Here is a 27003-nt window from a genome sequence, read left to right on the forward strand (position 1 = left end):
GGCATTAGCAAACAGATAAATAAGCCACTTTACTAGACTCAATTCATGTAATAGAGGGAAGTGACCACACTGAAGTAGGCAGCGATATTCCACTAAATCTGCAGAAAACCCAGCATGGGCTTGATCATGAGAGGTGATTAATATCTTCAGAAGGGTTCTGAGTCCTCTACTGGCAAAAGGGATACCTAACATTATAGGGAACATCCTAATACTCAGGATTTTTCCCCCTTCTTCAATATAGGCCCCTATTATTCCCTAACACTCTAATTTTTAACACTTGCTATTAGGTCACCCTAACTGGCAAGAGCACATTCCATATTCAACAGGTTAAAAAATAGCCCATCCAAGAAAATTACTCTTCACTGTGCCATAAACACAGCTCTGCCTATCACTTCCTCTTTGTATTAGTTACAACAATAGCTAGAAACCACAATCCCGGGTCTGCTCCACAATTCACAAGGTACTGTGCAAAGGACGAACAAAGTTTGTATTCCCACTCAAACATCTTAGTGCTTTCTTCCCCCACATGTGTGTGAATACCGAAGTGGACTGTTGGATGGGAGGGCAGGGGGATACAACATATTTCAACAGTAAGTATCCAATTCTTTACTGGTGCAAATACTCCTCTAGACTGAAGATCTTTGGGGCAGTCATTCCATCTATTTCTATGTATAGCACCCAACACAAAGGAGAAACTATCCAGACAAAGGCCTCTGGGAACCACTGTAATAAAAAAAAGTTTAAAAAAAAAATCTTTAATTAGGCAGACTTCCATGCTCTGCTATCTTTAGACCAGTATAGAATTTGCTTCATTCCTGACAGTGCTCTGTGATAAAGGTAATTTCAGAGGAGTTTCAGCCATAAAATGCTCCCTTAGCTTAAATTAACCTATAGAACCAGCAAAACATCTTTGTATATTGACTAAAAAAGTCTCTTCCCATCCCCAAATGCACCCCTCTGTCCACTCCAAAGCAGTCACATTTCTCACAGATGTAGGGCCAAGCAAAATTCATAAAATGTTGCTCCACGTTATGCTGGCTTTGGTTTTGTTATGTGAGAGTTTTTTTTTTGGCATTTTTCTACATTATGGTACATTGCCATGTAACAACTCATCCTTGCTCCAGATTCATGTCAATTTCATGTTTTCTATTATTGCTCTTTGTAGGTGGATGCGCACAAATATACCTGAGACAAACTCAGCTGTCCAGGGCAGAAGCTAAAGCTGCCTATATAGAGTGAGAGAGTCTGGCATTCCATATCAACACAGACCCAGTAACGCTCCAGAGCAGATTCTGTACATCTCAGCCAATAAACCTGTCTTTGACAAGGACTCTGATAAAAAGAAGTTTAATTGTACAAAGAAATCTTACCAGCTGAACTCTATCCTATGGCTATGTCTATACTACAGCCTTTTGTGCAAAAACATATGCAAATGAGGCAAAGCATGGACTATTGCTGTTCCTCATTTGCATAATTAACGTGCAAAAAACCCCTCTTGTGCAAGAGCCGTTCTTCTGCATGTTTTTTCAGGAAGAACGGCTCGAGCAAAAGGGGGGTTTTGCACAAAAAGGAGCCATCTAGACGGCTCTTTTTTGCACAAAAGCCTCTTGAGCAAAAATGGAGCCTCATTAATTATGTAAATGAGGTGTGGCAATATTCCACGCTTTGCCTCACTTGCATATTTCTTGCACCAAACGGGCACAGTCTAGACATAGCCTATCAGTAAAGGGAATATCCCTTAATGACAGAAATACCTATCAGGTGCCTACTTGTATCAGAGTGTTAGAAAGCCAGAGGAAGTCTGGTCAAAAACTTCATTCTGAATACTAAACCATTTCTCAAGTGTATGGATCGTCAGCCCCCTCCCCGATTTTGCAATTTGGCTCTAGAAAATCCTTACTTGCTTATATTAAAAGATGTTATTTGTTTTAAAATCTTTGTTGTGTAGTGAAGTTTACTCTTAACATTGTTAGTGTTACATTTAACATTGCAGAAAAATAAAATATCGCTACCCCATCTCCCATAATAGCAATGGCAGGAGGTAAGTGCAGTAGTGTTCAGTGACTACTCAGTGTTGCAGAGCTTATAGATCTGCTTTTTTCTGTGTCAGATTCCAGCAGGGTATTCAGAGCAAAAAAGCACCTTAATGACTCACCCAAACTTTCTGTGAATCTCAGCCTGTACAGCTACAGCCCTCTGTACCACATAGGCATTACTGCTGAAGGCTTTTATTCTAGAAAAAGAATAATCATTAAAATAGAACTAGACAGCGATTTGTCCTCAAAGGGATGACAGCAAAGTATTTAATCTTAAGCAAGATCTTAATGCAGATGCTTTCCTGGATACAGTAAATCAGAATTTAGTATCTACTGCACCAACCAACGTGAACCCTTCATTGTGCACAATATAAATAAATCGAATGGATATTATCTTAAGTTCACAGGAGCATTTGCTTCATGCTAGACTTATTGCGGAGATGCACAATGGCTACATTTGTCTCATATGAGTATCAGTAAAGTTAATTTGCCTCTTTGAAACTTGTCACATGGGTCAGACATACCTGCAACCAACAGAACTGTTCTCAGCTCCTACTTAAATGACTCACTTCCTCTCTACAAAGGCACTCAGCCCTCCATCTGAGATCCTAACGAATATCCTTCTATTTCTGACATGCAGGCTCAACTGAAGTCAGCGAGAATGTTACTGCTGCTCGTTCTTATTGTGGCTTCGATTTGTTCATGTAAGTTCAGTATTTTCACTCAAGTTTTCTTCAAATGTCCTGATTACTGAGCGAGAACCAGAGAGACTCCAAATTCATGCTTATCGTATTTAATTCTTTTCTTTGTAGATGGAGCTGCACAAGTACAAGTGAGGCAAAATCAGTTATCCATCACACATAAACCAGACAAAACCGTAAGAATAGACTGTCAAGTTAGTATCAGTGACTTTGGGAATACATATATACATTGGTACCGACAGAGACTTGGAGAAGCTCCAGAGTGGCTACTATATTTTAAGACAGAAAGTGAATATTTAAATCCTAACAGAAACAAGTTTGGTGCTTACAAGAAACCTGGAAAAGACACCTGTACCCTAACAGTAGACCTACTAACCTACAATGACACTGCTACGTATTACTGTGCTGCCTGGGATCTCACTGTGTTAGAAAGCCATAGACGGTCTGTACAAAAACCTCAATGTAATCTGAGCCACAGACTTTCAAAAAAATATACACAAAAACTCACTCAACCGCCCCGCCCCACACACCTTTTAGCTGGTTTCTTATTCTTGCCTCTCAGCTGAAGCCAGTAGTAGACACTCATGCTACGTCTAGATTGCATCCCTTTTTCGTAAAAGGGATGCAAATTAGATGTATTGCAATTGCTAAAGAAGCAGGGATTTAAATCTCCCCCGTTTCAGTAGAATAAAAATGGCTGCTGCTTTTTTTCAGCACAGAGCTTTGCCGGAAAAAAGCGCCAGTCTAGACGCGGATATTTTGGAAAATAAAGCCTATTCCGAAATATCTCTTATCCTCGTGAACGGGGAGGTCATGAGAGAACAGTTCATAGAGATCAGCTAAAACATTGCACCTTTAGTTCAGTCAGGAATCCTAGGAGGTGTAGATCAGGATGGCCTGAAGAGACTGAAAGGAGTTGGGGAATGGTTCTAGTCCCACAAATTGAATACCAAAGGGAACAGAGGGTAGCAACCCCAGACCATAATGAGGAAGACCAGATCCCTCAGGCTGACCCAGTATTACCTGAAGACAGGGAAATAGAAAATATGGGTAATGAACCACCTGTTGTAAGAAGGTCCCAGAGAACTAATAAGGGTGTATTGCCTGTTAAACTTAGAGATGATGATGTTATTGGTCCTATGTAATGGCTTAATGAGTGTCCGCATGTCCAGTAGAAATAAGATGTTAAGTATGTGAAATGTTTTTGCTAATTGTTAATGTTTTTTTATATGGTGTGAATTTTGTGGCTGTGGTGGAATTCTAGCAAGGGGGAATGTAAGGGGACTGTTACCCCTTACTAAAACTCTGTGGGAGTTTTTGGTTTGCCAGCTCGCAGTATCTGAAGGGGAAGAGTTCATGAGACTGACTGACCCCAGAGACAATGGAAAGCAGCCAACACTCCAGCTCAGCCTGATTGACAGGTTGGACAGGCCAGTGAGAGGCCAGGCCCTGTCCTCCCTGTGAGCAGGGATTATTCTGGGTCTCTCTGAGCAAGGAGAGAGCTGAGAGAGCAGAGCAAGCTGTGTGCAGAAGAAGTCCTGCCAAAGGAACAGAGAGCTGAGAGAGCCTCTGCCAGGCCAGGGCTCCATTCCTACTCTCCCTTTGCTACCAGATAGCCCTGGGGTACTGTTCCATCCCCTCTGCACCAATCTACAGCTGTCTCAGCTCAAAGGGCTTCTCATGCAGGAGGGGAGGGATTTATGCTCAGAGGCTGTGTCTTCACGGTGAATTTTTGCAGCAGAAAATATGCTAATGAAAGACTCATTAGCATAAATTGTGACATTATTAGCATATTATCCGCCCTTTCTTTTCGCACAAAAGTTTTTGCTCAAAAAGAATCAGTGAAGCCACTTCTGTTTTGCACAAGATCCTTATGCCTCTCCAGGACAGCTGAGGATTATGCTCATCAGGTTATCACAGTATCTATCAAAGGCTTTAAAAGGTCATTCGGAGGAATACAAAGAAGAAAAACCCAGACTTTCCTATCATAGTCGGGTGGCCCTGTAGCTCCAGTCAATAATTTGTGGAAGTGCAATCAAGCAGGATTGAAGGTCAAGTGAATCCAAAGAGGAAACTTTCTAAGATAGGCTATTGACATACAGAACTGCTACCCAGACCCTGCAGTGTTTTATAACCCAGTAATACAGACAAGCGAGTTGTTTTTTTTTTTTTCAGGAAAGGTATTATACATTTGGAGATTTATAAGAGAATATGAAAAGATTCAAAGATAGTTTTGAGCTAGTTAAGCAATTAAAGTAGGCCAGGGCAAAATACGGCCTGCCAAGCCACCAGATCCGGCCCATGGAGGCAGTAGGGAACCCCAGACAGGCTTCCCAGCTTGCACCACAGCCTCGTACACCCTGCAGAAACACAACTGCAGAGCTCTGTTTCTGTTTTAAAACTGGGGCTGGGGGAGGAGTTTTAGAAGCTGCCTCACCTCCAGCACATTCTCATTTACTGGATTCTGGCAGAAGCCAGCCAATGGGAGCTGCTTGTTAGAACAGGCAGCTAAGAAGAATCATGCCCCCTCTCCTGTGCTCAGTTATTCGTGAAGCACATGGCCAGGGAGGCTAGCTTTGTGGCTGGCAAATCAGTCTCTTGGCCACCGCCTGCTTCTGGTACCCCAGCCCTTTCCTGCCCCAACTCTCTGCCCCCAACTCCAACTCAACATACCCAAACCCTCTGTCCCACTCTTACACCCACGCCCCCTCCCAGACTGGCACCCCAATCTCCTGCCCCAGATCACAATCCCCTCCTACCCTAGGTCACATCCCAAACCCCTGCACTCCAGTCCCCTGCCCTAGACCATAACTGCCTGCTTCATCCCAACTCCCTCCCAGACTCCAGTCTCCCTCCTGCACTCCAGTCCCTTAACCCAAGTGCCCTTCTGCACCCAACTTCCATCCCAGACTCCACATCTCCATTAATTCCATGGAAGAATGCTACCCTGAACTTTTCCAAAATCTTGGCGTGACCCCCCTCCCACTCCTGCATCAAAAATTATTGCCCACCGCTGGATTAAAGTAAGCCTGAGCCAGATTGCCTCTTTGGGAGCCAGGAGCTGTTAGATTTTGTGAGGTCCCCCTAAACTCAAGAATGGTAAAAAAGAGTAATTCAGAGCATGGGAGGTGGCAGTGGGTTGAGGAAGGGGATTGGGTGGAGTGGGGGGGGGGGTTCTGACTGGGAGAGGTGAGTTTTAGGGTGGGGCAGGGATAAGGTGTTTGGGAACTTCAGGCTGGGGCCAAGGGATTTGGAGTGCTTAAGGCAGGAGATGGGCATGTAGAATCGGGGGGTGGGGGAGAAGACAGAGTGCAGGGGGATTAAGTCAGGATGCTGGGGGGGCAGGAGATCTGGGCAGGAATAAGGGTACAGGAAGGGGCTCAGGACTGGTCCTAGAGGGTTTGGGCACTTTCCCGAGGCAGCTCCCCGGTGATGGTGCAGGTCTTGAGGAGGGGGCAGGTGGCTCAACACACTGCCCTGTGCTCACCTGCAGGCATTGCCCCTCCCCTGGAGCTCCTAACAGCCATAATTCTCAGCCAAAGGAAACTGCCAGGGAAGAGCATGCAGGCAAAGGAAGTGCCTGGATGGAGCTTCCCAGTGCTTGCAGCTACAGCCCAGCAAGAGTGGGGGCAACAGTGCTTGGAGCTGCATCCCTCCCTGAGGTAAGGACTGAACATGGGGTCTTTAGCCTGAAGTGCCTAAAGGGCCCTGCAAAAAAAATTGACAACCTAGAGGTCTTTTTGCAGCCTCCCCCCCACATAACCCAAGGCCCTGGGTTGCAGCCTCTCTTAAAAAAAAAAAAAAAAAATCCATCCCTGATAGTAGCCACCCTACCCAGAAGGGATCGGTTCCCTCATTAGCTCCGAACACATCTCCACAACTTCTCCAGTAGCAACCCAGATGAGTTCTATACCCAGTCTCCAGAACCCCCTTTGCCACACCTCCTTCCCATCCCCCTCCTCTCCAACCCCACCAAAAAAAAAAAAAAAATATTCAGGTTAGTTTTTCAGTCACAAAGGCTGCAGAGAGTACACTGACCCTTCAGCTGTTTTCTGGCCACTGTCGTACAATAGCTGTTACACATTCTCCAAAGCACCACATGCATGGACATCACAACATAAATAATAATAATTAATGAAACATTCTGGAGCAAGAAAACTCACCACCAGAATGTCCCCTTGTGGCTGGCAACGTTTTCTCCTCTGGTGCCTCCTACTAACAACAACTCTGGCCTCCAGCAGCCTAACACATTCATGCCACCTCTTCCAGGCAACGGAGAGTCACACAAAACTACACTCCAATGACCTTAGGCCAGTGCTGCAGCCCCATGGGGGGGGGGGGGGTCAGTACCCCTTATCTCAGGGGCTTTTATGCCATTTTCCTTGGTAGCCAGCAAGAGAACATAGGCAAGCAGACAGGCATGTCCTCCACCATAGGTTCCAGGCCAAGGACCCTGGTCTGCTCCTCTCAGCTAGCATTCATCCCTAATTCACCCTGCCAATCCTACCCAGCTGAGCAAAATTAGCCCTTCCCCACCCTCCAGATGGAGCTAGATGCACTTACTGCAGTCTGGGTCAGGTTAACTCCTTCTTTCCTGGTGTGTGGTATGCATTGCATCATGAATGCTATTTGATATCGCATAGGTATGTGCTTATATTAGCTCTTTACAATGAAACCTCGAGGCAACATTTTACCTACACACTTGAGACAAAATTACATACAAGTAATGAAGTACACAAAGGTCCTTTTTTGAACAAAAGTATAAAGACAGCTGTGAGTGTGAGCATGTGCTAGCGCTCAGCAGAGGGCAGCAATAGCACACAGTTGCACTGACAAGGGCCAGTCTGTATCACAGTGACTTGTACAAATAAGACAAGATAGCACAATCGGATTGGTAAGAGGAGGGAGAACATTGCTACACAGCCATCATGGACAGCATTGCTGGCCCATGCAAGGATCTGAGCACAGATCCAGGCATCACTAGGGAAATGTAAACATGCTGCTAGCCAAACTACAGGGTCTCCTAATATGCCTGTGCCCAAAGGCATGCACAAGTGGGGGGGCAAGCAGTGACACACACCCCAATATTTGCCTTAAAAAATATGTATTTCTGCTCTAGCCGCAGTCGGACGCAGCCCAGGCCACTACTCCAGCTGACTGCATTTCACTATGTTAAGCCCAACCATGCACTGCTCTAAAATGCCCATCCAAAAGTGTGGTAGCACTTTATAGACTAACAAAACATGTAGATGGTATCATGAGTTTTCGTGGGCACAGCCCACTTCTTCAGATGACCCAAGTGTGCTGTGTCCATGAAAGCTCAAGATACCAACTACATGTTTTGTTAATCTATAAAGTGCTACCAGACTTTGTTATTTTTTAAGTTTCTCCGGTACAGACTAACTCGGCTACCCCCTGAAGCATCCAAAAGTGGTCATATTTAAATTCCTGTGCATGTCCCTGCTTTTTGTGCCCATAAAACAAACCAAAAATAAAGCACCGACAGCTGGAAAATCAGATGGGATTCCACGCACACAACTACACAAACCTTACTTTACTTGTTTTCATTTCTGCTTTAATGCATGCAGCTGCATTATCTGGAGCACACAAACCTTGATTTGCAAACATCTGCCCTCACCAGTTCATTTATGAAAACAGAAGAGACTTCAGCACCCTCCCCCTCCAGAGCTTTTTAGCTTCTGACCACCTGACTACATATGTACTGTGGCTCTTCAGAAAACTTAGTCTAGTATATTTGCAGTCACGAAAGCTATCATTGGGTACATATTAATCAACCCATTTCCTCTCCACAGCTGCACCTCTCTCCTAGCCTCTCCATTTGAGGGTCTATTTCATGGTCCTCTGTTTCAAGTTCAGCCCAGCCAGTGAGAATGTTACTGCTGCAGGTTCTGATTGCGACTTCAGCGTGGTCTTGTAAGTCACTTTTCCATTTTGTTCTGTTCCACATGTACACATTCCTTGAGCAACAAGGCACATACTAAGTTCCTCGGAGTGCAGATTTACGGTACATTTTTTTCTCCTCCTTTCTCTCTAGATGGACATACACAAAAAACTGTGACACAAACTCCCATTTCTATCACCAGACAAAAAGATAAAACTGCAGTTATGCACTGTGAAATTCCTGGTGCCACTATTAACAGTGAAAACATACACTGGTATCGACAGAGCCCTGGTGCAGCTCCAAAGAGGATTTTGTATGCTCAAGCGACATCAGTGACTGTGGATGAAGGCATTGATAAAGGAAGGTTTGAAGTTTCAAATGTTGCTTCTAAAAACAGATCTACTCTCCACATGCACCGGCTAACCCCTGAGGATACTGCTATGTATTATTGTGCCGTCTGGGATCGCACAGTATTAGAAAGCCATAGACAACCTGTACAAAAGCTCTGCATTCTGAACTTCAGCCTGTCAAGTGTGCGAAACCGGACACATCCCTTATTTTTCTTCTCAGTGTGGAACCAGCTGCAGAAACTCCTCGCTGGTTTCTGCAATTTGAGAGGAAGAACCGCAACATACAGCTGTGGTTTTGAAATATATTTTGCAAGAAGTCACTACAACATCTTTTAGAGGTGATTTCACAGAGAGTTTCTCCCTCCCCCCCAAAAAAGCACAATTTCAGTTTGAAACTATTTGCAAATGTAGGTTGAATTTGACAAATGGAGTTGCTGGAAAAAAAATAAGTTTTGAAAGTTGAAATTTGATTTCAACATTTTCAAAATGAGCCATTTTGCCTTTTTATTTTGAAACATTTATTTTTTATATTATCAGCTTTATCTACAGAAGAAACCCACTGAAAAGGTAAAACTGTCACAAATTCAAAACATAACAAAAACCAAGGGGGAAAAATGCTTTAGCAAGAACAAAATGTTTTATTCAAACTGAAACAAAAATATTTCAGTTTTTTATTTTGATGAGAAAAAATGTTTCTGTGCTGAGCCAAAACAAAATTTGGAGGATATTTTTCAAACATTTACACACTTGCTTAATTTTAAGCATCTGGATAGTTTACCGTGTCTGGAAAGCGGACGATCTCCTATGGTGGCAAACTGCTACATACATACATGCTACACTACGTCTAGACTGGCAAGATTTTGTGCAAAAGCGACTACTTTTGCGCAAAAACTTGCCAGCTGTCTACACTGGCCGTTTGAATTTGCGCAAGAGCACTGACTTTGTAATGTACAAAATCAGTGCTTCTTGCACAAATACTTTCATGCTCCCGCTTGGGAAAAAGCCCTCTTGCGCAAGTGTAGACAGGGAAGAACGGTTTTGCGCAAAAAAGCCGCCATGGCAAAAATCGCATCTTGCACAAAATCGCGTCTAGACTGGCCACAGATGCTTTTGCGCAAAAGCACTTTTTGTGCAAAAGCATCCGTGCCAATCTAGACGCGCTTTTGCGGAAATACTTTTAACGGAAAAGCTTTTCCGTTAAAAGTATTTCTGCAAAATCATGCCAGTCTAGACCCAGCCAGAATGTTTGTGTAAATGTGTACTGTATGGTAGAACTAAATATTTGTTTATAAAATCCTTGGATTGGGGATCAAACCTCCCAGGGTTAGTCTATATTATCACTGCACCGGACAACTTCATTTGCAGTCAGGAGTGCTCAGAGATTCTGCAAATCAGAACCCAGGATGAGACCACCGAGAAAACGAGGCACATGCAATGTTTTGGTTTAAATGACTTGCCAGCATCACAAAGAAATCTGATAGAAATGTAGCCGTGTTAGGCTGGTGTAGCTGACCATATATATGGTTGTGACAATTTTCTTCCATTATTTGATCTGAGGAAGTGGGTCTGGCCCACGAAAGCTCATCACCTAATAAACCATCTTGTTAGTCCTTAAAGTGCTACATAGTCCTGTATTTTGTTAAAGAAATCTGAGGCACCAGGAGGGATAGCTTCCAATTATCCCTGGTGGCACCCAACTGCCTGTATCATGAGACCAGCCCTCCCTTTCCTGCAGTCCCCTTCCTCTTCCACCAGACACCTTCCAAATTCTCAGCAAATGAGTTCAAGGTCTGATGTTCAACAGCCTCCTTTGTTACACAGCTCTGACCCTCAGCACACCATCCACCTTGGGCAGAAAATGAAGCAGGAGTCCTGCAGAAGAAATGATGTGTGATAAAGGCTGCATCAAAGCTCATACACATAAGGAAACCTGAATAAGGCTGCATGGGCAACATTAAGTCTGGCATTTACTAACTGTTGTGTGCTTGATTTTGCAACCTTAATATTCTTTAAAGGAGTGTTGTTATACAGTGTCCTAACAAAAACAAACAGAGGTTCAGTTCATACTAGACACTCTAGTATGTGAGCTAGGCACTAAAGGGGGATAATATACACACTTTGCCAGTGGGTTTCATAAGTATTTACTGTCAGGAGAGAAACACTGTAACTCAAGATTCCTGAATTAATTCTAGGAACTGCAAGGAAGGGTTCTCTAGAGGTTAGAGGCCCTTCTGTTTCCCCAGCACCCAACCAGCTAAGTTACCTCAGTATTGGAGAACTTCACAATTTCTAATGCATTTCTCCACATAATTGTGCTGTGAGTTAAGCAAGTCCTATTATGCCAGTTTTTTTCTACATGGGGAACTGAGGTCCATAGAAAGTCTGTGACAGAAGAGAACATTAAAGCTGGGTTTCCCAAATCCTAGGCTAGCACTAAGCACCAGACCCTGTCTCCTCCCTTCCATCTGAACCCTGACTCTGTCCCACTCTCCCATTTTTACTTCTCTCCTTATGCTCCTATCTTCCCCCGTATCCATGTCTAGACACAACCAAATGTCCTTCCTTCCTTTCCCTCCATTCCTATCTACCACTCACGGATGTCTCCCTCCTCCTACCCCATTTCCCGTAATAGCAATGGCAGGAGGTAAGTACAGTAGTGTTCAGTGACTACTCAGTGCTGAGGAGCTTATAGATCTGCTTTTTTCTGTGTCAGATTCCAGCTGGGTATTCAGAGAAAAAAAAATCACCTTAATGACCCACCCAGACTCTCTGTGAATCTCAGCCTATACAGCTACAGCCCTCTGTACCACATAGGCATTACTGCTGAAGGCTTTTATTCTAGAAAAAGAATAATCATTAAAATAGAACTAGACAGCGATTTGTCCTCAAAGGGAAGGCAGCAACGTATTTAATCTTAATGCAGATGCTTTCCTGGATACAGTAAATCAGAATTTAGCATCTACTGTACCAATCAATGTGAACCCTTCATTGTGCACGATATAACTAAACCCAATGGATATTATCTTAAGTTCACAGGAGCATCTGCTTCATGCTAGACTTATTGCGGAGATGCACAATGGCTAAATTTGTCTCATATGGGTATCAGTAAAGTTAATTTACCTCTTTGAAACTTGTCACTTGGATCAGACATACCTGCAACCAACAGAACTGTTCACAGCTTCTACTTAAGTGACTCACTTCCTCTCCACAAAAGCACTCAGCCCTCCATCTGAGATCCTAATTAATATCCTTCTATCTCTGACATGCAGGCTCAACTGAAGTCAGTGAGAATGTTACTGCTGCAGGTTCTTACTGTGGCTTCAATCTGGTCATGTAAGTCAAGGGTTTTCACTACAGTTTTCTGCAAATGTGCCAATTACTGAGCAACAGCCAGAGAGGCTCCAAATTCAAGTTTACCACATTTTTTCTTTCTTTTGTTGTAGATGGAGCTGCACAAGTACAATTGATACAAACTCAGTTATCCATCACCAAGAAGCCAGACAGCAGTACCGCAAGGATTAATTGTAAAGTTGATGGGATCAATTTTGGTGATGCATATATACACTGGTACCGACAGAGACCTGGAGAAGCTCCAGAGTGGCTGCTGTATTATAAGACAGACAGTGACTCTTCAAATCCTAACAGAAACAAGTTTGGCGCTTATAAGATACCTGGAAAAGATACCTGTACCCTAACAGTAGACCCAACCTACAATGACGCTGCTACCTATTACTGTGCCACCTGGGATCTCACAGTGTTAGAAAGCCATAGATGGTATGTACAAAAACCTCACTAATCTGAGCCACAGACTTTCAAAAATATCCAAAAAACTCCACCCAAAACCACACACACACCCCCTTTAGTTGGTTTCTTATTCTTGCCTCTGAGCTGAAGCCAGTAGTAGACACTCATTGTATCTGATCCGGATATGAGACCATCCCATACAAATTATGTTTTTAAGTGAGCTATCTAGTTCCTCCTTTACTTCCGGTTCACCAACTTTGGAAAGCCATCGCTATCATGTCCCACCTGGAATGGTCTTCTGTACACTTGCAACTATTGCTTGGGAACGGATACAGGAGTTGGGACTCGGTATGTCTGCACTTGCAGCCTATTTCTGAATAGGGCTGCAAATGTAGGCATTCGGAATTGCAAATCAAGCCCGGGATTTAAATATCTTGATTTGCATCTTCCCAGCCAGGCAACATTTTTTTGAAATTTACAAGCCTGGAATAACTGCCCACGTCTACACGCGGCAGTGAAATGGGCGTTCGAAATAAAGCCCTATTGTTAAACCTCATTGCAGGAGGAACAACAGATAGTTTGAAATATGGCTTTATTTCGAACCCCCGTTTCACTGCTGCGTGTAAACATGGGCAGTTATTCCAGGCTTGTAAATTTCAAAAAATGGTGCCTGGCCGGGAAGATGCAAATCAAGCGTGGGATATTTAAATCCTGAGCTTGATTTGCAATTCCTAATGCCTAAATTTGTAGCCCTATTCCAAAATAGACTGCAAGTGTAGACATACCCTCACAGACCAGGTTTTGCTACCAGTATTGGTTTTGAACACTATTACAGGCAGGCGCAGCCTTGGGAGAATTGCTGAAGATCCCTTATTTAAAGAGAAATCCAGTTTTCCAGGCCTGTAAGACAGAGCCATTGATCAAGAGAGGACATTTTGTCCCTGCCGACTGACCAGCAAGTCAACGAATGGAGAGGGATAATGAGCAACAGGGATAGTCTCAGGTGCTGGATCTAGGAAAGCTGCCCCTTCCCTGCCCCAGCTTGAAGTGGGTTCCTCTTTATACAGGGTTTGCAGTTTGGTTCAATGGCTACCAGCACCCCTGCTATAAAAATCATTCCAGTCCTCTGAGGGGGATTCCCATGTGTTTGACCTGCCCAGGAATACCACTCACTGTCTTGATTTTCTCCCTCTATGAACAATTCTTAAACATCACCAGCTATGAGTGGAAAATAATTCAAACAAATATTCTGAACTGGGATGCAGAAACTTGCTCACAATGGATCTGCCTCCCCCTCGCAACCCTCTGCCACGCACGCATGATGCCATTGTCAGCAAAGGCCTTTTTCGCGTGGAATAGCGACTGGCATTCATAATGCAGTCTTCCTGCCATCGCACTGCCATACTAGTATTTCTAGTACAACAGTGTGATGCCTCTAAAGAAAGCAGAATATCTGGAAATATGTACGTAAGCTTCCTATACTTGTGGTCCCAGATCTGATTCTCCCTTGGGCCTCTTATCAATGCAAATATTGCTGGAATAAAAATCAATAGTTGCCTATTGAGATTTTTCCTCCCTTCTTGGACTAACTTTGATCATGCATGGTGGGGAAGTCGGAGGAAAGGGAACCAGGGAAGTTGCCTGGCTTCCACCTACAGCTAAAGCTAAGGCCTCTCCATAGCACACTAATCTTCTCTGTCACAATAGCTTCATTGGTCATAACCTAGAAATCTTTCACTTATGCTGCAATTTAACCCCACAATAACAACAAAAGATGGCAGCAGTGACCTCCTAGCAGCTGTAGCTCTGGCTACACTGGTGCTTCCTGTCCTGCACATTCCCTGGGCCCAAATAAATCCCCAAAACATGGACCTAAAGTCCCCAAGGCCAGGTGGCTATAATCAGACATTCTGAACTGGGAGGCAGAAACTTGCTTGCAATAGAACAGTCTCCCCCTTGCAAACCTCTGCCATGCATGCATGTTGCCATTGTCAGCATAGGACTTTCACGTGGTATAGGTAGAGGGGTTTATATTGCAATCTTCCTGCCATATCACTGCAATAGTACTGTAATAGCGTGATGCCTCTAAAGAGGACAGAATATCTAGAAATATGTACTTAAATTTCCTAAGCTTGTAGTCCCAAAACTGATTCCCTGTTCTCCCCTCCCCTGACCAGTGCAAATGTTGCTGGAATAAAAAATCAATAGTTGCCTATTTAGATTTTTCTCCCTGTTTGGAATGTCTTGGACCACACGTGGTAGGGATGTTTGGGGAAGGAGAGCCATGGAAATGGCCTGGCCTCCATCCACAGAGAAAGTTAAGCACATCAATAGCCTCTGTAACATTAGCTTTATTGGTTATAACCTAGAACTCTCTCTCATTTATGCTGCAGTTTCTCTTCATTGTAACAAAGGTGGCAACAGTGACCACATCCCAGCTGCCCTCTCGCTCCACTGGCGTATTCCATGGGCCCCACTAGATCCCCAAAATGTGGATCTAAAACATCCTCTGGCCATCTGGTCACGAGAGCCTCTGCCAGGCCAGGGCTCCATTCCTACTCTCCCTTTGCTACCAGATAGCCCTGGGGTACTGTTCAATCCCCTCTGCACCAATCTACAGCTGTCCTGGCTCAAAGGGCTTCTCATGCAGGAGGGGAGGGATTTATGCTCAGAGGCTGTGTCTTCACAGTGAATTTTTGCAGCAGAAAATATGCTAATGAGAGACACAGTAGCTTAAATTTGTGACATAATTAGGATATTTTCCGCCCTTTCTTTTCGCACAAGGGTTTTTGCTCAAAAAGAATCAGTGAAGCCACTTCTGTTTTCCACAAGATCCTTATGCCTCTCCAGGACAGCTGAGGATTATGCTCATCAGGTTATCACAGTATCAATCAAAGGCTCTAAAAGGTCATTCGGAGGAATACAAAGAAGAAAAATCCAGACTTTCCTATCATAGTCGGGTGGCCCTGTAGCTCCAGTCAATAATTTGTGGAAGTGCAATCAAGCAGGATTGAAGGTCAAGTGAATCCAAAGAGGAAACTTTCTAAGATAGGCTATTGACATACAGAACTGCTACCCAGACCCTGCAGTGTTTTATAACCCAGTAATAGAGACAAGCGAGTTTTTTTTTTCAGGAAAGGTATTATACATTTGGAGATTTATAAGAGAATATGAAAAGATTCAAAGATAGTTTTGAGCTGGTTAAGCAATTAAAGTAGGCCAGGGCAAAATACGGCCTGCCAAGCCACCAGATCCGGCCCATGGAGGCAGTGGGGAACCCCAGACAGGCTTCCCAGCTTGCACCACAGCCTCGTGCACCCTGCAGAAACACGACTGTAGAGCTCTGTTTCTGTTTTAAAACTGGGGCTGAGGGAGGAGTTTTAGAAGCTGCCTCACCTCCAGCACATTCTCATTTACTGGATTCTGGCAGAAGCCAGCCAATGGGAGCTGCTTGTTATTCGTGAAGCACATGGCCAGGGAGGCTAGCTTTGTGGCTGGCAAATCAGTCTCTTGGCCACCGCCTGCTTCTGGCACCAAACCCTCGGTCCCACTCACACCCACACCCCCTCCCAGATTGGCACCCCAATCTCCTGCCCCAGATCACAATCCCCTCCTACCCTAGGTTACATCCCAAACCCCTGCACTCCAGTCCCCTGCCCTAGACCACAACTGCCTGCTTCATCCCAACTCCCTCCCAGACTCCAGTCTCCCTCCTGCACTCCAGTCACTTACCCCAAGTGCCCTTCTGCACCCAACCCCCATCACAGACCCCACATCTCCATTAATACCATGGAAGAATGCAGCCCTGGACTTTTTCAAAATCTTGGCATGACCCCCCCTCCCACTGCCGCATCAAAAATTATTGCCCACCACTGGATTAAAGTAAGCCTGAGCCAGATTGCCTCTTTGGGAGCCAGGAGCTGTTAGATTTTGTGAGGTCCCCCTAAACTCAAGAATGGTACAAAAACAAAAAAAGGGTAATTCAGAGCATGGGAGGTGGCAGTGGGTTGAGGCAGGGGATTGGGTGGAGTGGGGTGGGGGGGGTCTGACTGGGAGAGGTGACTTTTAATGTGGGGCAGGGATAAGGTCTTTGGGGACTTCGGGCTGGGACCAAGGGATTTGGACTGCTTAAGGCAGGAGATGGGCATGTAGAATCGGGGGGGGAGGGGGAGGTGGGGGGAAGAGACACAGGGTATATCTACACTACAACGTTAATTCGAACTAACTTAGTTCAAATTAGTTAATTCGAACTAACGGATCCAGACTAAAAAACTAGTTCGAATTAGCGTTTTGCTAATTCGAACTATCATGTCCACATTAAGTGGACCCTGAACCGGGCTTAAGGATGGCAGCAGTGCCGGCAGGGCATCACAGGAGGACTTAGAGCGTGGACATGGTGTCTCAGGCTACCCGAGGGCTGTGCTTAAAGGGTCCTGACCCCCACCCCGGACAGACAGTTCTCTGGGGTGTCCCGCTTGCAAAGCAGTCCTGGCTTGGATTGCCCGGACTATCCACACTGGGCACATCACAGCACTCGGCCATCAGCCCGGCTGCACTTGCCGCAGGCTGCCATCTGGGGAGAGGGGGCAATTGGGGGGCTGCAGGAGAGCTTCCACCCCCAGAAGCCCGCAGAGCCAGCCCAGTCCTCCCCATCGGGGGCTCGTACCTCATTCCTCCCTCACCTCCTTCCACTTACCCTTCCCTAGCCCCTCTTCTTGATGTACAAAATAAAGATAACGTTTCTTCCAACATTGACTCTGTCTTTATTGAACAAAACTGGGGGAGACTGGGAAAAGGAGGTGGGAGAGGGGAAGAGAGAGGCTGGTGTAGGGGTAACATATTAATGTATTAAAAATGTGATTCCCCCAAATGGAAGTGACTCCCCATAATTTGTTCCCCACAACTTAAAGTATTTAGATTTATTATTAATTCTTCTTATTATTATTATTTGTTAAGATTGTTAAATGTTTAGATTTATTATTATTATTGCCCCCTTTAGAATATAATGTATTAGGTAATGTAACTTAGAACTGTTAAAAATATAATCCTATGTAACCAGAAACAGCCCCCCCCCCCCCCCCCCCCCCCCCCCCGTGCTCCAGGGTATGCTCAAATTTGTGCAAGGGGCTGCTTGAAATTGACATTGCAAAGATACATTGTAACGATGCATTGTCAAACCACTAACTCTGCTATGGGAGCCAAGCCCTGTAATTGACTAAGGGCATTGTTACTTAATTGACGCCTGTTCTCTTTAAAACATTGTAACTTTACTCAGCACTCAGAGAATGTTTTAAGCAATACCACCCAGAAACTTTTTGTAACTACAACTCTGATATATGTAAAGTGATTATTACCAAAAACTTTTTGTAACTACAACTCTGATATATGTAAAGTTATTATTATACAAAAACATTGTATGGGAAACATTAAGGAATGTATGTAAGAGAGAGAGAGTGCTTGGATGATGAGTGAATGGTTCTAAGAGGTGCCAGCCTGAGAATACAGCAACAAAGGGCTGAAGAAGGCGTCAGGTGCCAGTGCAACCAAAAGGTGTCAAGTGGAGAAACTGGAGGTCCACCCGATAAGATCACTGATGAGCACCTGGCAGCCACCCTGGAGACATCAGCATGATACAGCAATTTCCATAGACTGGCATAGGAAGAAATTCCTATAAGAACTGGACTAAAAAACTATGGAATCAGAGTCCAAGGTTCTGCTGCCAGCCCACCAGGAGCTTCAGATGCGCATCTGATCAGGACTTCGCTCCCCACTACCATCACTTGTGTACAGAATACCTGGCCAGTATTCTGTCACAAGCAACTTCCAGGCTGGTAACTATACACAGAACTTGAATGAATGGATGTATGAATGAATGGTTATATATATATATAATATACATACAAGTGTATAAGGGTTAAGTAGTGTTAGGAATAAGTAGTAAAACAACGTTGTTTGCTTCTATCTTTTCTTTTTTTTATTATTATTATCTTTACAATAAATGTGGCTTTTTGCCTTATCCCCCTCATAAGATCCTGCTTGCTTTTATTTGGTACAACATTTGGAGAGGGGAGGGCAACTAAAATGATCAGGGGTTGGGAACAGGTCCTATATGAAGAGAGGCTAAAGAGACTAGGACTTTTCAGCTTAGAAAAGAGGAGACGGAGGGGGGACAGGATAGAGGTCTCTAAAAGCAGGAGTTGGGTGGAGAGGGTGCATACAGAAAAGTTCTTCATTAGTTCCCATAAAGAAGGACTAGAGGACACCAAAAGAAAGGAATGGGTAGCAGGCTTCAAAGTAGTAACAAAGAAAGTTCTTCTTCACAAAGCAAAGAGTCAACCTGTGGAACTCCTTGCTGCAGGATGCTATGAAGGCTAGAACTAGAACAGAGTTTAAAGGGAAGTGAGATCAAGTCATGGAGGTTGGGTCCATGGAGTGCTATTAGCCAGGGGGTAGGAGTGGTGTCCCTGCCCAAGGTTTGTGGAAGGCTGGAGAGGGATGGCACGAGACAAATGGGTTGGTCACTGTCTTCGGTCCATTCCCTCCAGGGTCCCTAGGGTTGGCCGCTGTCGGCAGACAGGCTACTGGGCTAGATGGACCTTTGGTCTGACCCAGTACGGACATTCTAAGCTCGGGACTCAGGGTCGGGGGTCTCAGGGTACCCCCTTGATTCTCTTGCACACCTGCTCCTGGGTGGTCAGGCTGGCAGCTCTCCTGCCCTAGACGGCCACTTTCCTGTGCCTAGTGCGGAGATCGTGGACAAGGTCCACGATGTCTGCACGAGCCCAGGCGGGTGCCCGCCTCTTGAGGTCCCGGGCAAGCTCCCGGGAGCTGCCAGCCTGGTCCCGTGAAGAGGGGGAGGGCTGGGGGGCATCGGGTGGGTGGCTCGATCCGTGCCAGGTGCAGGGTCTGCTGGCTGGGTGCTGGCAGGCTTGCACCTGGCACAGGCACCGTAGCTAGCCCATGCCCCTTTAAGGAGTCTGGGGCCGGGAGGGGGGTAGACAAGTTTCCCTGGTGTTGGCCAGAGTGGCCACCAGGGAAAGCTGGGGAGGGCTAGCCTCCCACTAGTTCGAATTAAGGGGCTACACACCCCTTAATTCGAACTAGTAAGTTCAAACTAGGCTTAATCCTCATAAAATGAGGTTTTCTTAGTTCGAACTAAGCGCTCCGCTAGTTCCAATTAAGTTCGAACTAGCGAAGCGCTAGTGTAGCACCTATGAAAGTTAATTCGAACTAACGTCTGTTAGTTCGAATTAACTTTGAAGCGTAGACATACCCTTAGAGTGCAGGGGGATTAAGTCAGGATGCTGGGGGGGGGGAGATCTGGGCAGGAATAAGGATACAGGAAGGGGCTCAGGACTAGTCCTAGAGGGTTTGGGCACTTTCCTGGGGCAGCTCCCCTGTGATAGTGCAGGCCTTATAGAGGGGGCAGGTGGCTCCACACACTGCCCTGTGCTCACCTGTAGGCATTGCCCCTCCCTTGGAGCTCCTAACAGCCATAATTCTCAGCCAATGTAAACTGCAAGGGTATGTCTACACTACAAAGTTAGTTCGAACTAACGGACGTTAGTTCGAACTAACTTTAATAGGTGCTACACTAGCGCTCCGCTAGTTCGAATTTGAATCGAACTAGCGGAGCGCTTAGTTCGAACTAGGTAAACCTCATTTTACGAGGACTAACGCCTAGTTCGAACTAGCTAGTTCGAACTAAGGGCTGTGTAGCCCTTTAGTTCGAACTAGTGGGAGGCTAGCCCTCCCCAGGTTTCCCTGGTGGCCACTCTGGCCAACACCAGGGAAACTCTATGCCCCCCTCCCGGCCCCGGACCCCTTAAAGGGGCACGGGCTGGCTACGGTGCCCGTGCCAGGTGCAAGCCTGCCAGCACCCAGCCAGCAGACCCTGCACCTGGCACAGCTTGAGCCACCCACCTGATGCCCCCCAGCCCTCCCCCTTTTCCCGGGACCAGGCTGGCAGCTCCCGGGAGCTTGCCCGGGACCGCAAGAGGCGGGCACTCGCCTGGGCTAGTGCGGACATCGTGGACCTCGTCCACGATCTCCGCACTAGGCACAGGAAAGTGGCCGTCTAGGGCAGGAGAGCTGCCAGCCTGGACACCCAGGAGCAGGAGTGCATGAAAATCAGAGTGGTCCAGTGAGACCCCTGAGCCCTGAGCTTAGAATGTCCGTCCTGGGTCAGACCAAAGGTCCATCTAGCCCAGTAGCCTGTCTGCCAACAGCGGCCAACCCTAGGGACCCTGGAGGAGATGGACCGAAGACAGTGACCAAGCCATTTGTCTCGTGCCATCCCTCTCCAGCCTTCCACAAACCTTGGGCAGGGACACCACTCCTACCCCCTGGCTAATAGGACTCCATGGACCCAACCTCCATGACTTGATCTCACTTCCCTTTCAACTCTGTTCTAGTTGTAGCCTTCACAGCCTCCTGCAGCAAGGAGTTCCACAGGTTAACTATTTGCTTTGTGAAGAACAACAACTTTCTCTTACTAGTTTGAAGCCTGCTACCCATTCCTTTCCTTTGGTGTCCTCTAGTCCTTCTTTATGGGAACTCATGAAGAACTTTTCTGAATGCACCCTCTCCACCCAACCCCTGCTTTTACAGACCTCTATCCTGTCCCCCCTCCGTCTCCTCTTTTCTAAGCTGAACAGTCCCAGTCTCTGTAGCCTCTCTTCATCTGGGACCTGTTCCCAACCCCTGATCATGTTAGTTGCCCTCCCCTCTCCCAGCCTTTCTCTTCCCCTCTCCCACCTCCTTTTCCCAGTCTCCCCCAGTTTTTTTCAATAAAGACAGAGTCAATGTTGGAAGAAACGTTATCTTTATTTTGTACATCAATAAGAAGGGGGGCTAGGGAAGGGCAAGTGGAAGGAGGTGAGGGAGGAATGGGGTACGAGCCCCCGATGGGGAGGACTGGGCTGGCTCTGCGGGCTTCTGGGGGTGGAAGCTCTCCTGCAGCCCCCCAATTACTCCCTCTCCCCAGATGGCAGCCTGCGGCAAGTGCAGCCGGGCTGATGGCCGAGTTGTGTGATGTGCCCAGTGTGGGCACTCAGGGCACTCCAAGCCAGAACTTCTTTGCAAGCAGGGCACCCCTTAGAACTGTGTGTCCGGGGTGGGGGTCGGGACCCTTTAAGCGCAGCCCTCGGCTAGCCTGAGACAGCATCTCCATGCTCTAAGTCCTCCTTTTATGCCCTGCCGGCACTGCTTCCAGCCATCCTTAAGCCCTGTTCAGAGTCCACTCAATGTGGACTTGCTAGTTCGAACTAGCAAAACGCTAGTTCGAACTAGTTTTTAGTTCTAGATGCGTTAGTTCGAACTAGCTTAGTTCGAATTAACTAATTCGAACTAAGTTAGTTCGAACTAGCGCTGTAGTGTAGACGTACCCCAAGGGAAGTGCCTGGATGGAGATTCCCTGTGCTTGCAGCTACAGCCTAGCAAGAGTGGGGGCAACAGCGCTTGGAGCTGCATCCCCCCCTGAGGTAGGGACAGAACATGGGGTCTTTAGCCTGAAGTGCCTAAAGGACCCTGCAAAAAAATTGACAACCTAGAGGTCTTTTTGCAGCCTCCCCCCCACGTAACCCAAGGCCCTGCGTTGTAGCCGCTAACATTCCGTGTGTGTGTGTGTGTGTGTCCAGCCCTGACATTAGCCACCCTATCCAGAAGCTCCAAACCCATCCCCACAACCTCTCCAGTAGCAACCCAGATGAGTTCTATACCCAGTCTCCAGAACCCCCTTTGCCACACCTCCTTCCCATCCCCCTCCTCTCCAACCCCACCAAAAAAAAATATTCAGGTTAGTTTTTCAGTCACAAAGGCTGCAGAAAGTACACTGACTCTTCAGCTGTTTTCTGGCCACTGTCGTGCAATAGCTGTTACACATTCTCCAAAGCACCACATATATGGACATCACAACATAAATAATAATAATTAGTGAAACATTCTGGAGCAAGGTAACTCACCACCAAAATGTTCCCTCGGGGCTGGTAACGTTTTCTCCTCTGGTGCTTCCTACTAACAACAGCTCTGGCCTCCAGCAGCCTAACACATTCATGCCACCTCTTCCAGGCAACGGAGAGTTACACAAAACTACACTCCAATGACCTTAGGCCAGTGCTGCAGCCCCACTGGGGGACTCAGTACCCCTTATCTCAGGGGCTTTTATGCCATTTTCCTTGGTAGCCAGCAGGAGAACATAGGCAAGCAGACAGGCATGTCCTCTACCATAGGTTCCAGGCCAGGGACCCTGGTCTGCTCCTCTCAGCTAGCATTCATCCCTAATTCACCCTGCCAATCCTACCCAACTGGGCAAAATTAGCCCTTCCCCACCCTCCAGATGGAGCTAGATGCACTTACTGCAGTCTGGGTCAGGTTAACTCCTTCTTTCCTGGTGTGTGGTATGCATTGCATTATGAATGCTATTTGATATCGCGTAGGTATGTGCTTATATTAGCTCTTTACAATGAAACCTCGAGGCAACATTTTACCTACACACTTGAGGCAAAATTACATACAAGTAATGAAGTATACAAAGGTCCTTTTTTTGAACAAAAGTATAAAGACAGCTGTGAGTGTGAGCATGTGCTAGCGCTCAGCAGAGGGCAGCAATAGCACACAGTTGCACTGACAAGGGCCAGTCTGTATCACAGTGACTTGTACAAATAAGACAAGATAGCACAATCGGATTGGTAAGGGGTGGAAGAGCCCTTCTACACAGCCATCATGGACAGCATTGCTGGCCCATGCAAGGATCTGAGCACAGATCCGGGCATCACTAGGGAAATGTAAACATGCTGCTAGCCAAACTACAGGGTCTCCTAATATGCCTGTGCCCAAAGGCATGCACAAGTGGGGGGGCAAGCAGGGACACACACCCCAATATTTGCCTTAAGAAATACAGGCAGTCCCTAGGTTACGTACAAGATAGGGACTGTAGGTTTATTCTTAAGTTGAATTGTATGTAAGTCGGAACTGGTACATATTGTAGGGGAAACTCTAGCCAAACATTTCTCCAGAGCTCAGTTTTATTCTCCCACACCTCACTTCCCTCAGCCCTTTATTCTCAAGCTGAGGTATCTGCTGAGAAAAGCCGCTCCGCATCTCCCTAGTCTGCTGGGGGGAAGCAGCTAGTGCGGGGTTGCCTCACCCCGTTTGTAAGTAGGGATCCGATGTAAGTTGGATCCATGTAACCCGGGGACTGCCTGTATGTATTTCTGCTCTAGCCCCAGTCGGACGCAGCCCAGGCCACTACTCCGGCTGACTGGATTTCACTATATTAAGCCCAACTATGCACTGCTCTAATATGCCCATCCAAAAGTGTGGTAGCACTTTATAGACTAACAAAACATGTAGATGGTATCATGAGTTTTTGTGGGCACAGCCCACTTCTTCAGATGACCCAAGTGTGCTGTGTCCATGAAAGCTCATGATCCCATCTACATATTTTGTTAGTCTAAAAAGTGCTACCAGACCATTTCTTGTTTTTTAAGTTTAAGACTAACTCGGCTACCCCCTGAAGCATCCAAAAGTGGTCATATTTAAATTCCTGTGCATGTCCCTCCTTTTTGTGCCCATAAAACAAACCAAAAATAAAGCACCTGACAGGTGGAAGATCAGATGGGATTCCATGCACACAACTACACAAATCTTACTTTACTTGTTTTCATTTCTGCTTTAATGCATGCAGCTGCATTATCTGGAGCACACAAACCTTGATTTGCAAACATCTGCCCTCACCAGTTCATTTATGAAAACAGAAGAGACTTCAGCACCCTCCCCCTCCAGAGCTTTTTAGCTTCTGACCACCTGACTACATATGTACTGTGGCTCTTCAGAAAACTTAGTCTAGTATATTTGCAGTCACGAAAGCTATCATTGGGTACTTATTAATCAACCCATTTCCTCTCCCCAGCTGCACCTCTCTCCTTGCCTCTACATTTGAGGGTCTATTTCATGGTCCTCTGTTTCAAGTTCAGCCCAGCCAGTGAGAATGTTACTGCTGCAGGTTCTGATTGCGACTTCAGCGTGGTCTTGTAAGTCACTTTTCCATTTTGTTCTGTTCCACATGTACACATTCCTTGAGCAACAAGGCACATACTAAGTTCCTCAGAGTGCAGATTTACGGTACATTTTTTTCTCCTCTTTTCTTTCTAGATGGACATGCACAAAAAACTGTGACGCAAACTCCCATATCTATCACCAAACAAAAAGGTAAAACTGCAGTTATGCTCTGTGAAATTCGTGGTGCCACTATCAAGAGTGAATACATACACTGGTATCGACAAAGCCCTGGTAAAGCTCCAAAGAGGATTTTGTATGCTCAAGCGACATCAGTGACTGTGGATGAAGGGGTTGATAAAGGAAGGTTTGAAGTTTCAAATGGTGCTTCTGAACCCGTCTCTATTCTCCGCATGCACGAGCTAACCCCGGAGGATACGGCTATGTATTATTGTGCCGTCTGGGATCGCACAGTATTAGAAAGCCATAGATAACCTGTACAAAAGCTCTGCATTCTGAACTGCAGCCTTTCAAGTGTGCGAAACCGGACACATCCCTTATTCTTCTTCTCAGTGTGGAACCAGCTGCAGAAACTCCTGGCTGGTTTCTGCAATTTGAGAGGAAGAACCGCAACATACAGCTGTGGTTTTGAAATATATTTTGCAACAAGTCACTACAACATCTTTTAGAGGTGATTTCACAGAGAGTTTATCTCCCTCCCCCCGCAAAAAAATGCAATTTCAGTTTGGAACTATTTGCAAATGTGGGTTGAATTTGACAAATGGCGTTGCTGAAAAAAATACTTTTTTAAAGTTGAAATTTGATTTCAACATTTTCAAAATGAGCCATTTTGCCTTTTTATTTTGAAACATTTATTTTTTATATTATCAGATTTATCTACAGAAGAAACCCACTGAAAAGGTAAAACTGTCACAAATCCAAAACATAACAAAAACCAAGGGGGAAAATGCTTTTGCAAGAACAAAATGTTTCATTCAAACCGAAACAAAAATATTTCAGTTTTTTATTTTGATGAGAAAAATGTTAAGGGTTTTTTTATTTTTCTGTGCTGAGCCAAAACAAAATTTGGAGGATATTTTTCAAACATTTACACACTTGCTTAATTTTAAGCATCTGGATAGTTTACCATGTCTGGAAAGTGGACGCTCTCCTATGGTGGCAAACTGCTACATACATACATGCTACACTGCGTCTAGACTGGCAAGATTTTGTGCAAAAGTGGCTACTTATGCGCAAAAACTTGCCAGCTGTTTACATTGGCCGCTTGAATTTGCACAAGAGCACTGAAATGTACAAAATCAGTGCTTCTTGCGCAAATACCTTCACGCTCCCGCTTGGGAAAAAGCCCTCTTGTGCAAGAATACTTGCAAAAGAGGGCCAGTGTAGACAGGGAAGAACTGTTTTGCGCAAAAAAGCCCCGATGGCGAAAATGGCGATCAGGGCTTTCTTGCACAAAATCGCGTCTAGACTGGCCGCAGAGGCTTTTGCGCAAAAGCACTTTTTGCGCAAAAGTATCCATGCCAATCTAGACGCACTTTTGTGGAAATACTTTTAACGGAAAAACTTTTCCGTTAAAAGTATTTCACAAAATCATGCCAGTCTAGACGCAGCCAGAATGTTTGTGCAAATGTGTACTGTATGGTAGAACTAAATATTTGTTTATAAATCCCTGGATTGGGGATCAGACCTCCCAGGGTTAGTCTATATTATCACTGCTCCGGACAACCTCACTTGCAGTCAAGAGTGCTCAGAGATTCTGCAGATCAGGACCGAGGATGAGACCACCGAGAAAACGAGGCACATGCAACGTGTGACCAGCTGTGACTATTTTGGTTTAAATGACTTGCTAGCATCACAAAGAAATCTGAGGCACCAGGAGGGATAGCTTCCAATTATCCCTGGCACCCAACTGCCTGTATCATGAGACCAGCCCTCCCTTTCCTGCAGTCCCCTTCCTCTTCCACCAGACACCTTCCAAATTCTCAGCAAATGAGTTCAAGGTCTGATGTTCAACAGCCTCCTTTGTTACACAGCTCTGACCCTCAGCACACCATCCACCTTGGGAAAAAAATGAAGCAGGAGTCCTGCGGAAGAAATGATGTGTGATAATGTATTTAAAGGCTGCACCAAAGCACATACACATAAGGAAACCTAAATAAGGCTGCATGGGCAACATTAAGTCTGGCATTTAGTAACTGCTGCGTGCTTGATTTTGCAACCTTAATATTCTTTAAAGGACTGTTGTTATACAG

At 45.7% G+C, this 27003-nt stretch overlaps 1 protein-coding gene and 1 long non-coding RNA gene across 5 annotated transcripts in view; one reads left to right on the plus strand and one right to left on the minus strand.

Moving 5' to 3' along the window:
* Window positions 1–7973, minus strand: part of LOC142827268 (uncharacterized) — a 154601-nt gene extending 146628 nt beyond the window's left edge. For 2 of the 4 annotated variants that reach the window (XR_012901876.1, XR_012901877.1), the window contains exon 1: window positions 6901–7953. This is a non-coding gene — a long non-coding RNA (uncharacterized LOC142827268). Of the gene's footprint in view, window positions 1–6900 lie in introns of all 4 variants that reach the window. The other 2 variants (XR_012901874.1, XR_012901875.1) reach the window with 2 other exon arrangements.
* A 3650-nt stretch (window positions 7974–11623) lies between these two features.
* LOC102448091 (uncharacterized) overlaps window positions 11624–27003 on the plus strand; it is a 57241-nt gene continuing 41861 nt past the window's right edge. Inside the window, exons 1-4 of the mRNA XM_075919831.1 lie at window positions 11624–11633; window positions 12433–12763; window positions 12951–13081; window positions 24887–25114. Of these exons, the coding sequence (XP_075775946.1) occupies window positions 11624–11633; window positions 12433–12763; window positions 12951–13081; window positions 24887–25114 (700 nt within the window). The remainder of the gene's footprint in view (window positions 11634–12432; window positions 12764–12950; window positions 13082–24886; window positions 25115–27003) is intronic.

The sequence above is a fragment of the Pelodiscus sinensis genome, chromosome 2 (assembly GCF_049634645.1).
Source record: "Pelodiscus sinensis isolate JC-2024 chromosome 2, ASM4963464v1, whole genome shotgun sequence".
NCBI lineage: Eukaryota > Metazoa > Chordata > Testudines > Trionychidae > Pelodiscus > Pelodiscus sinensis.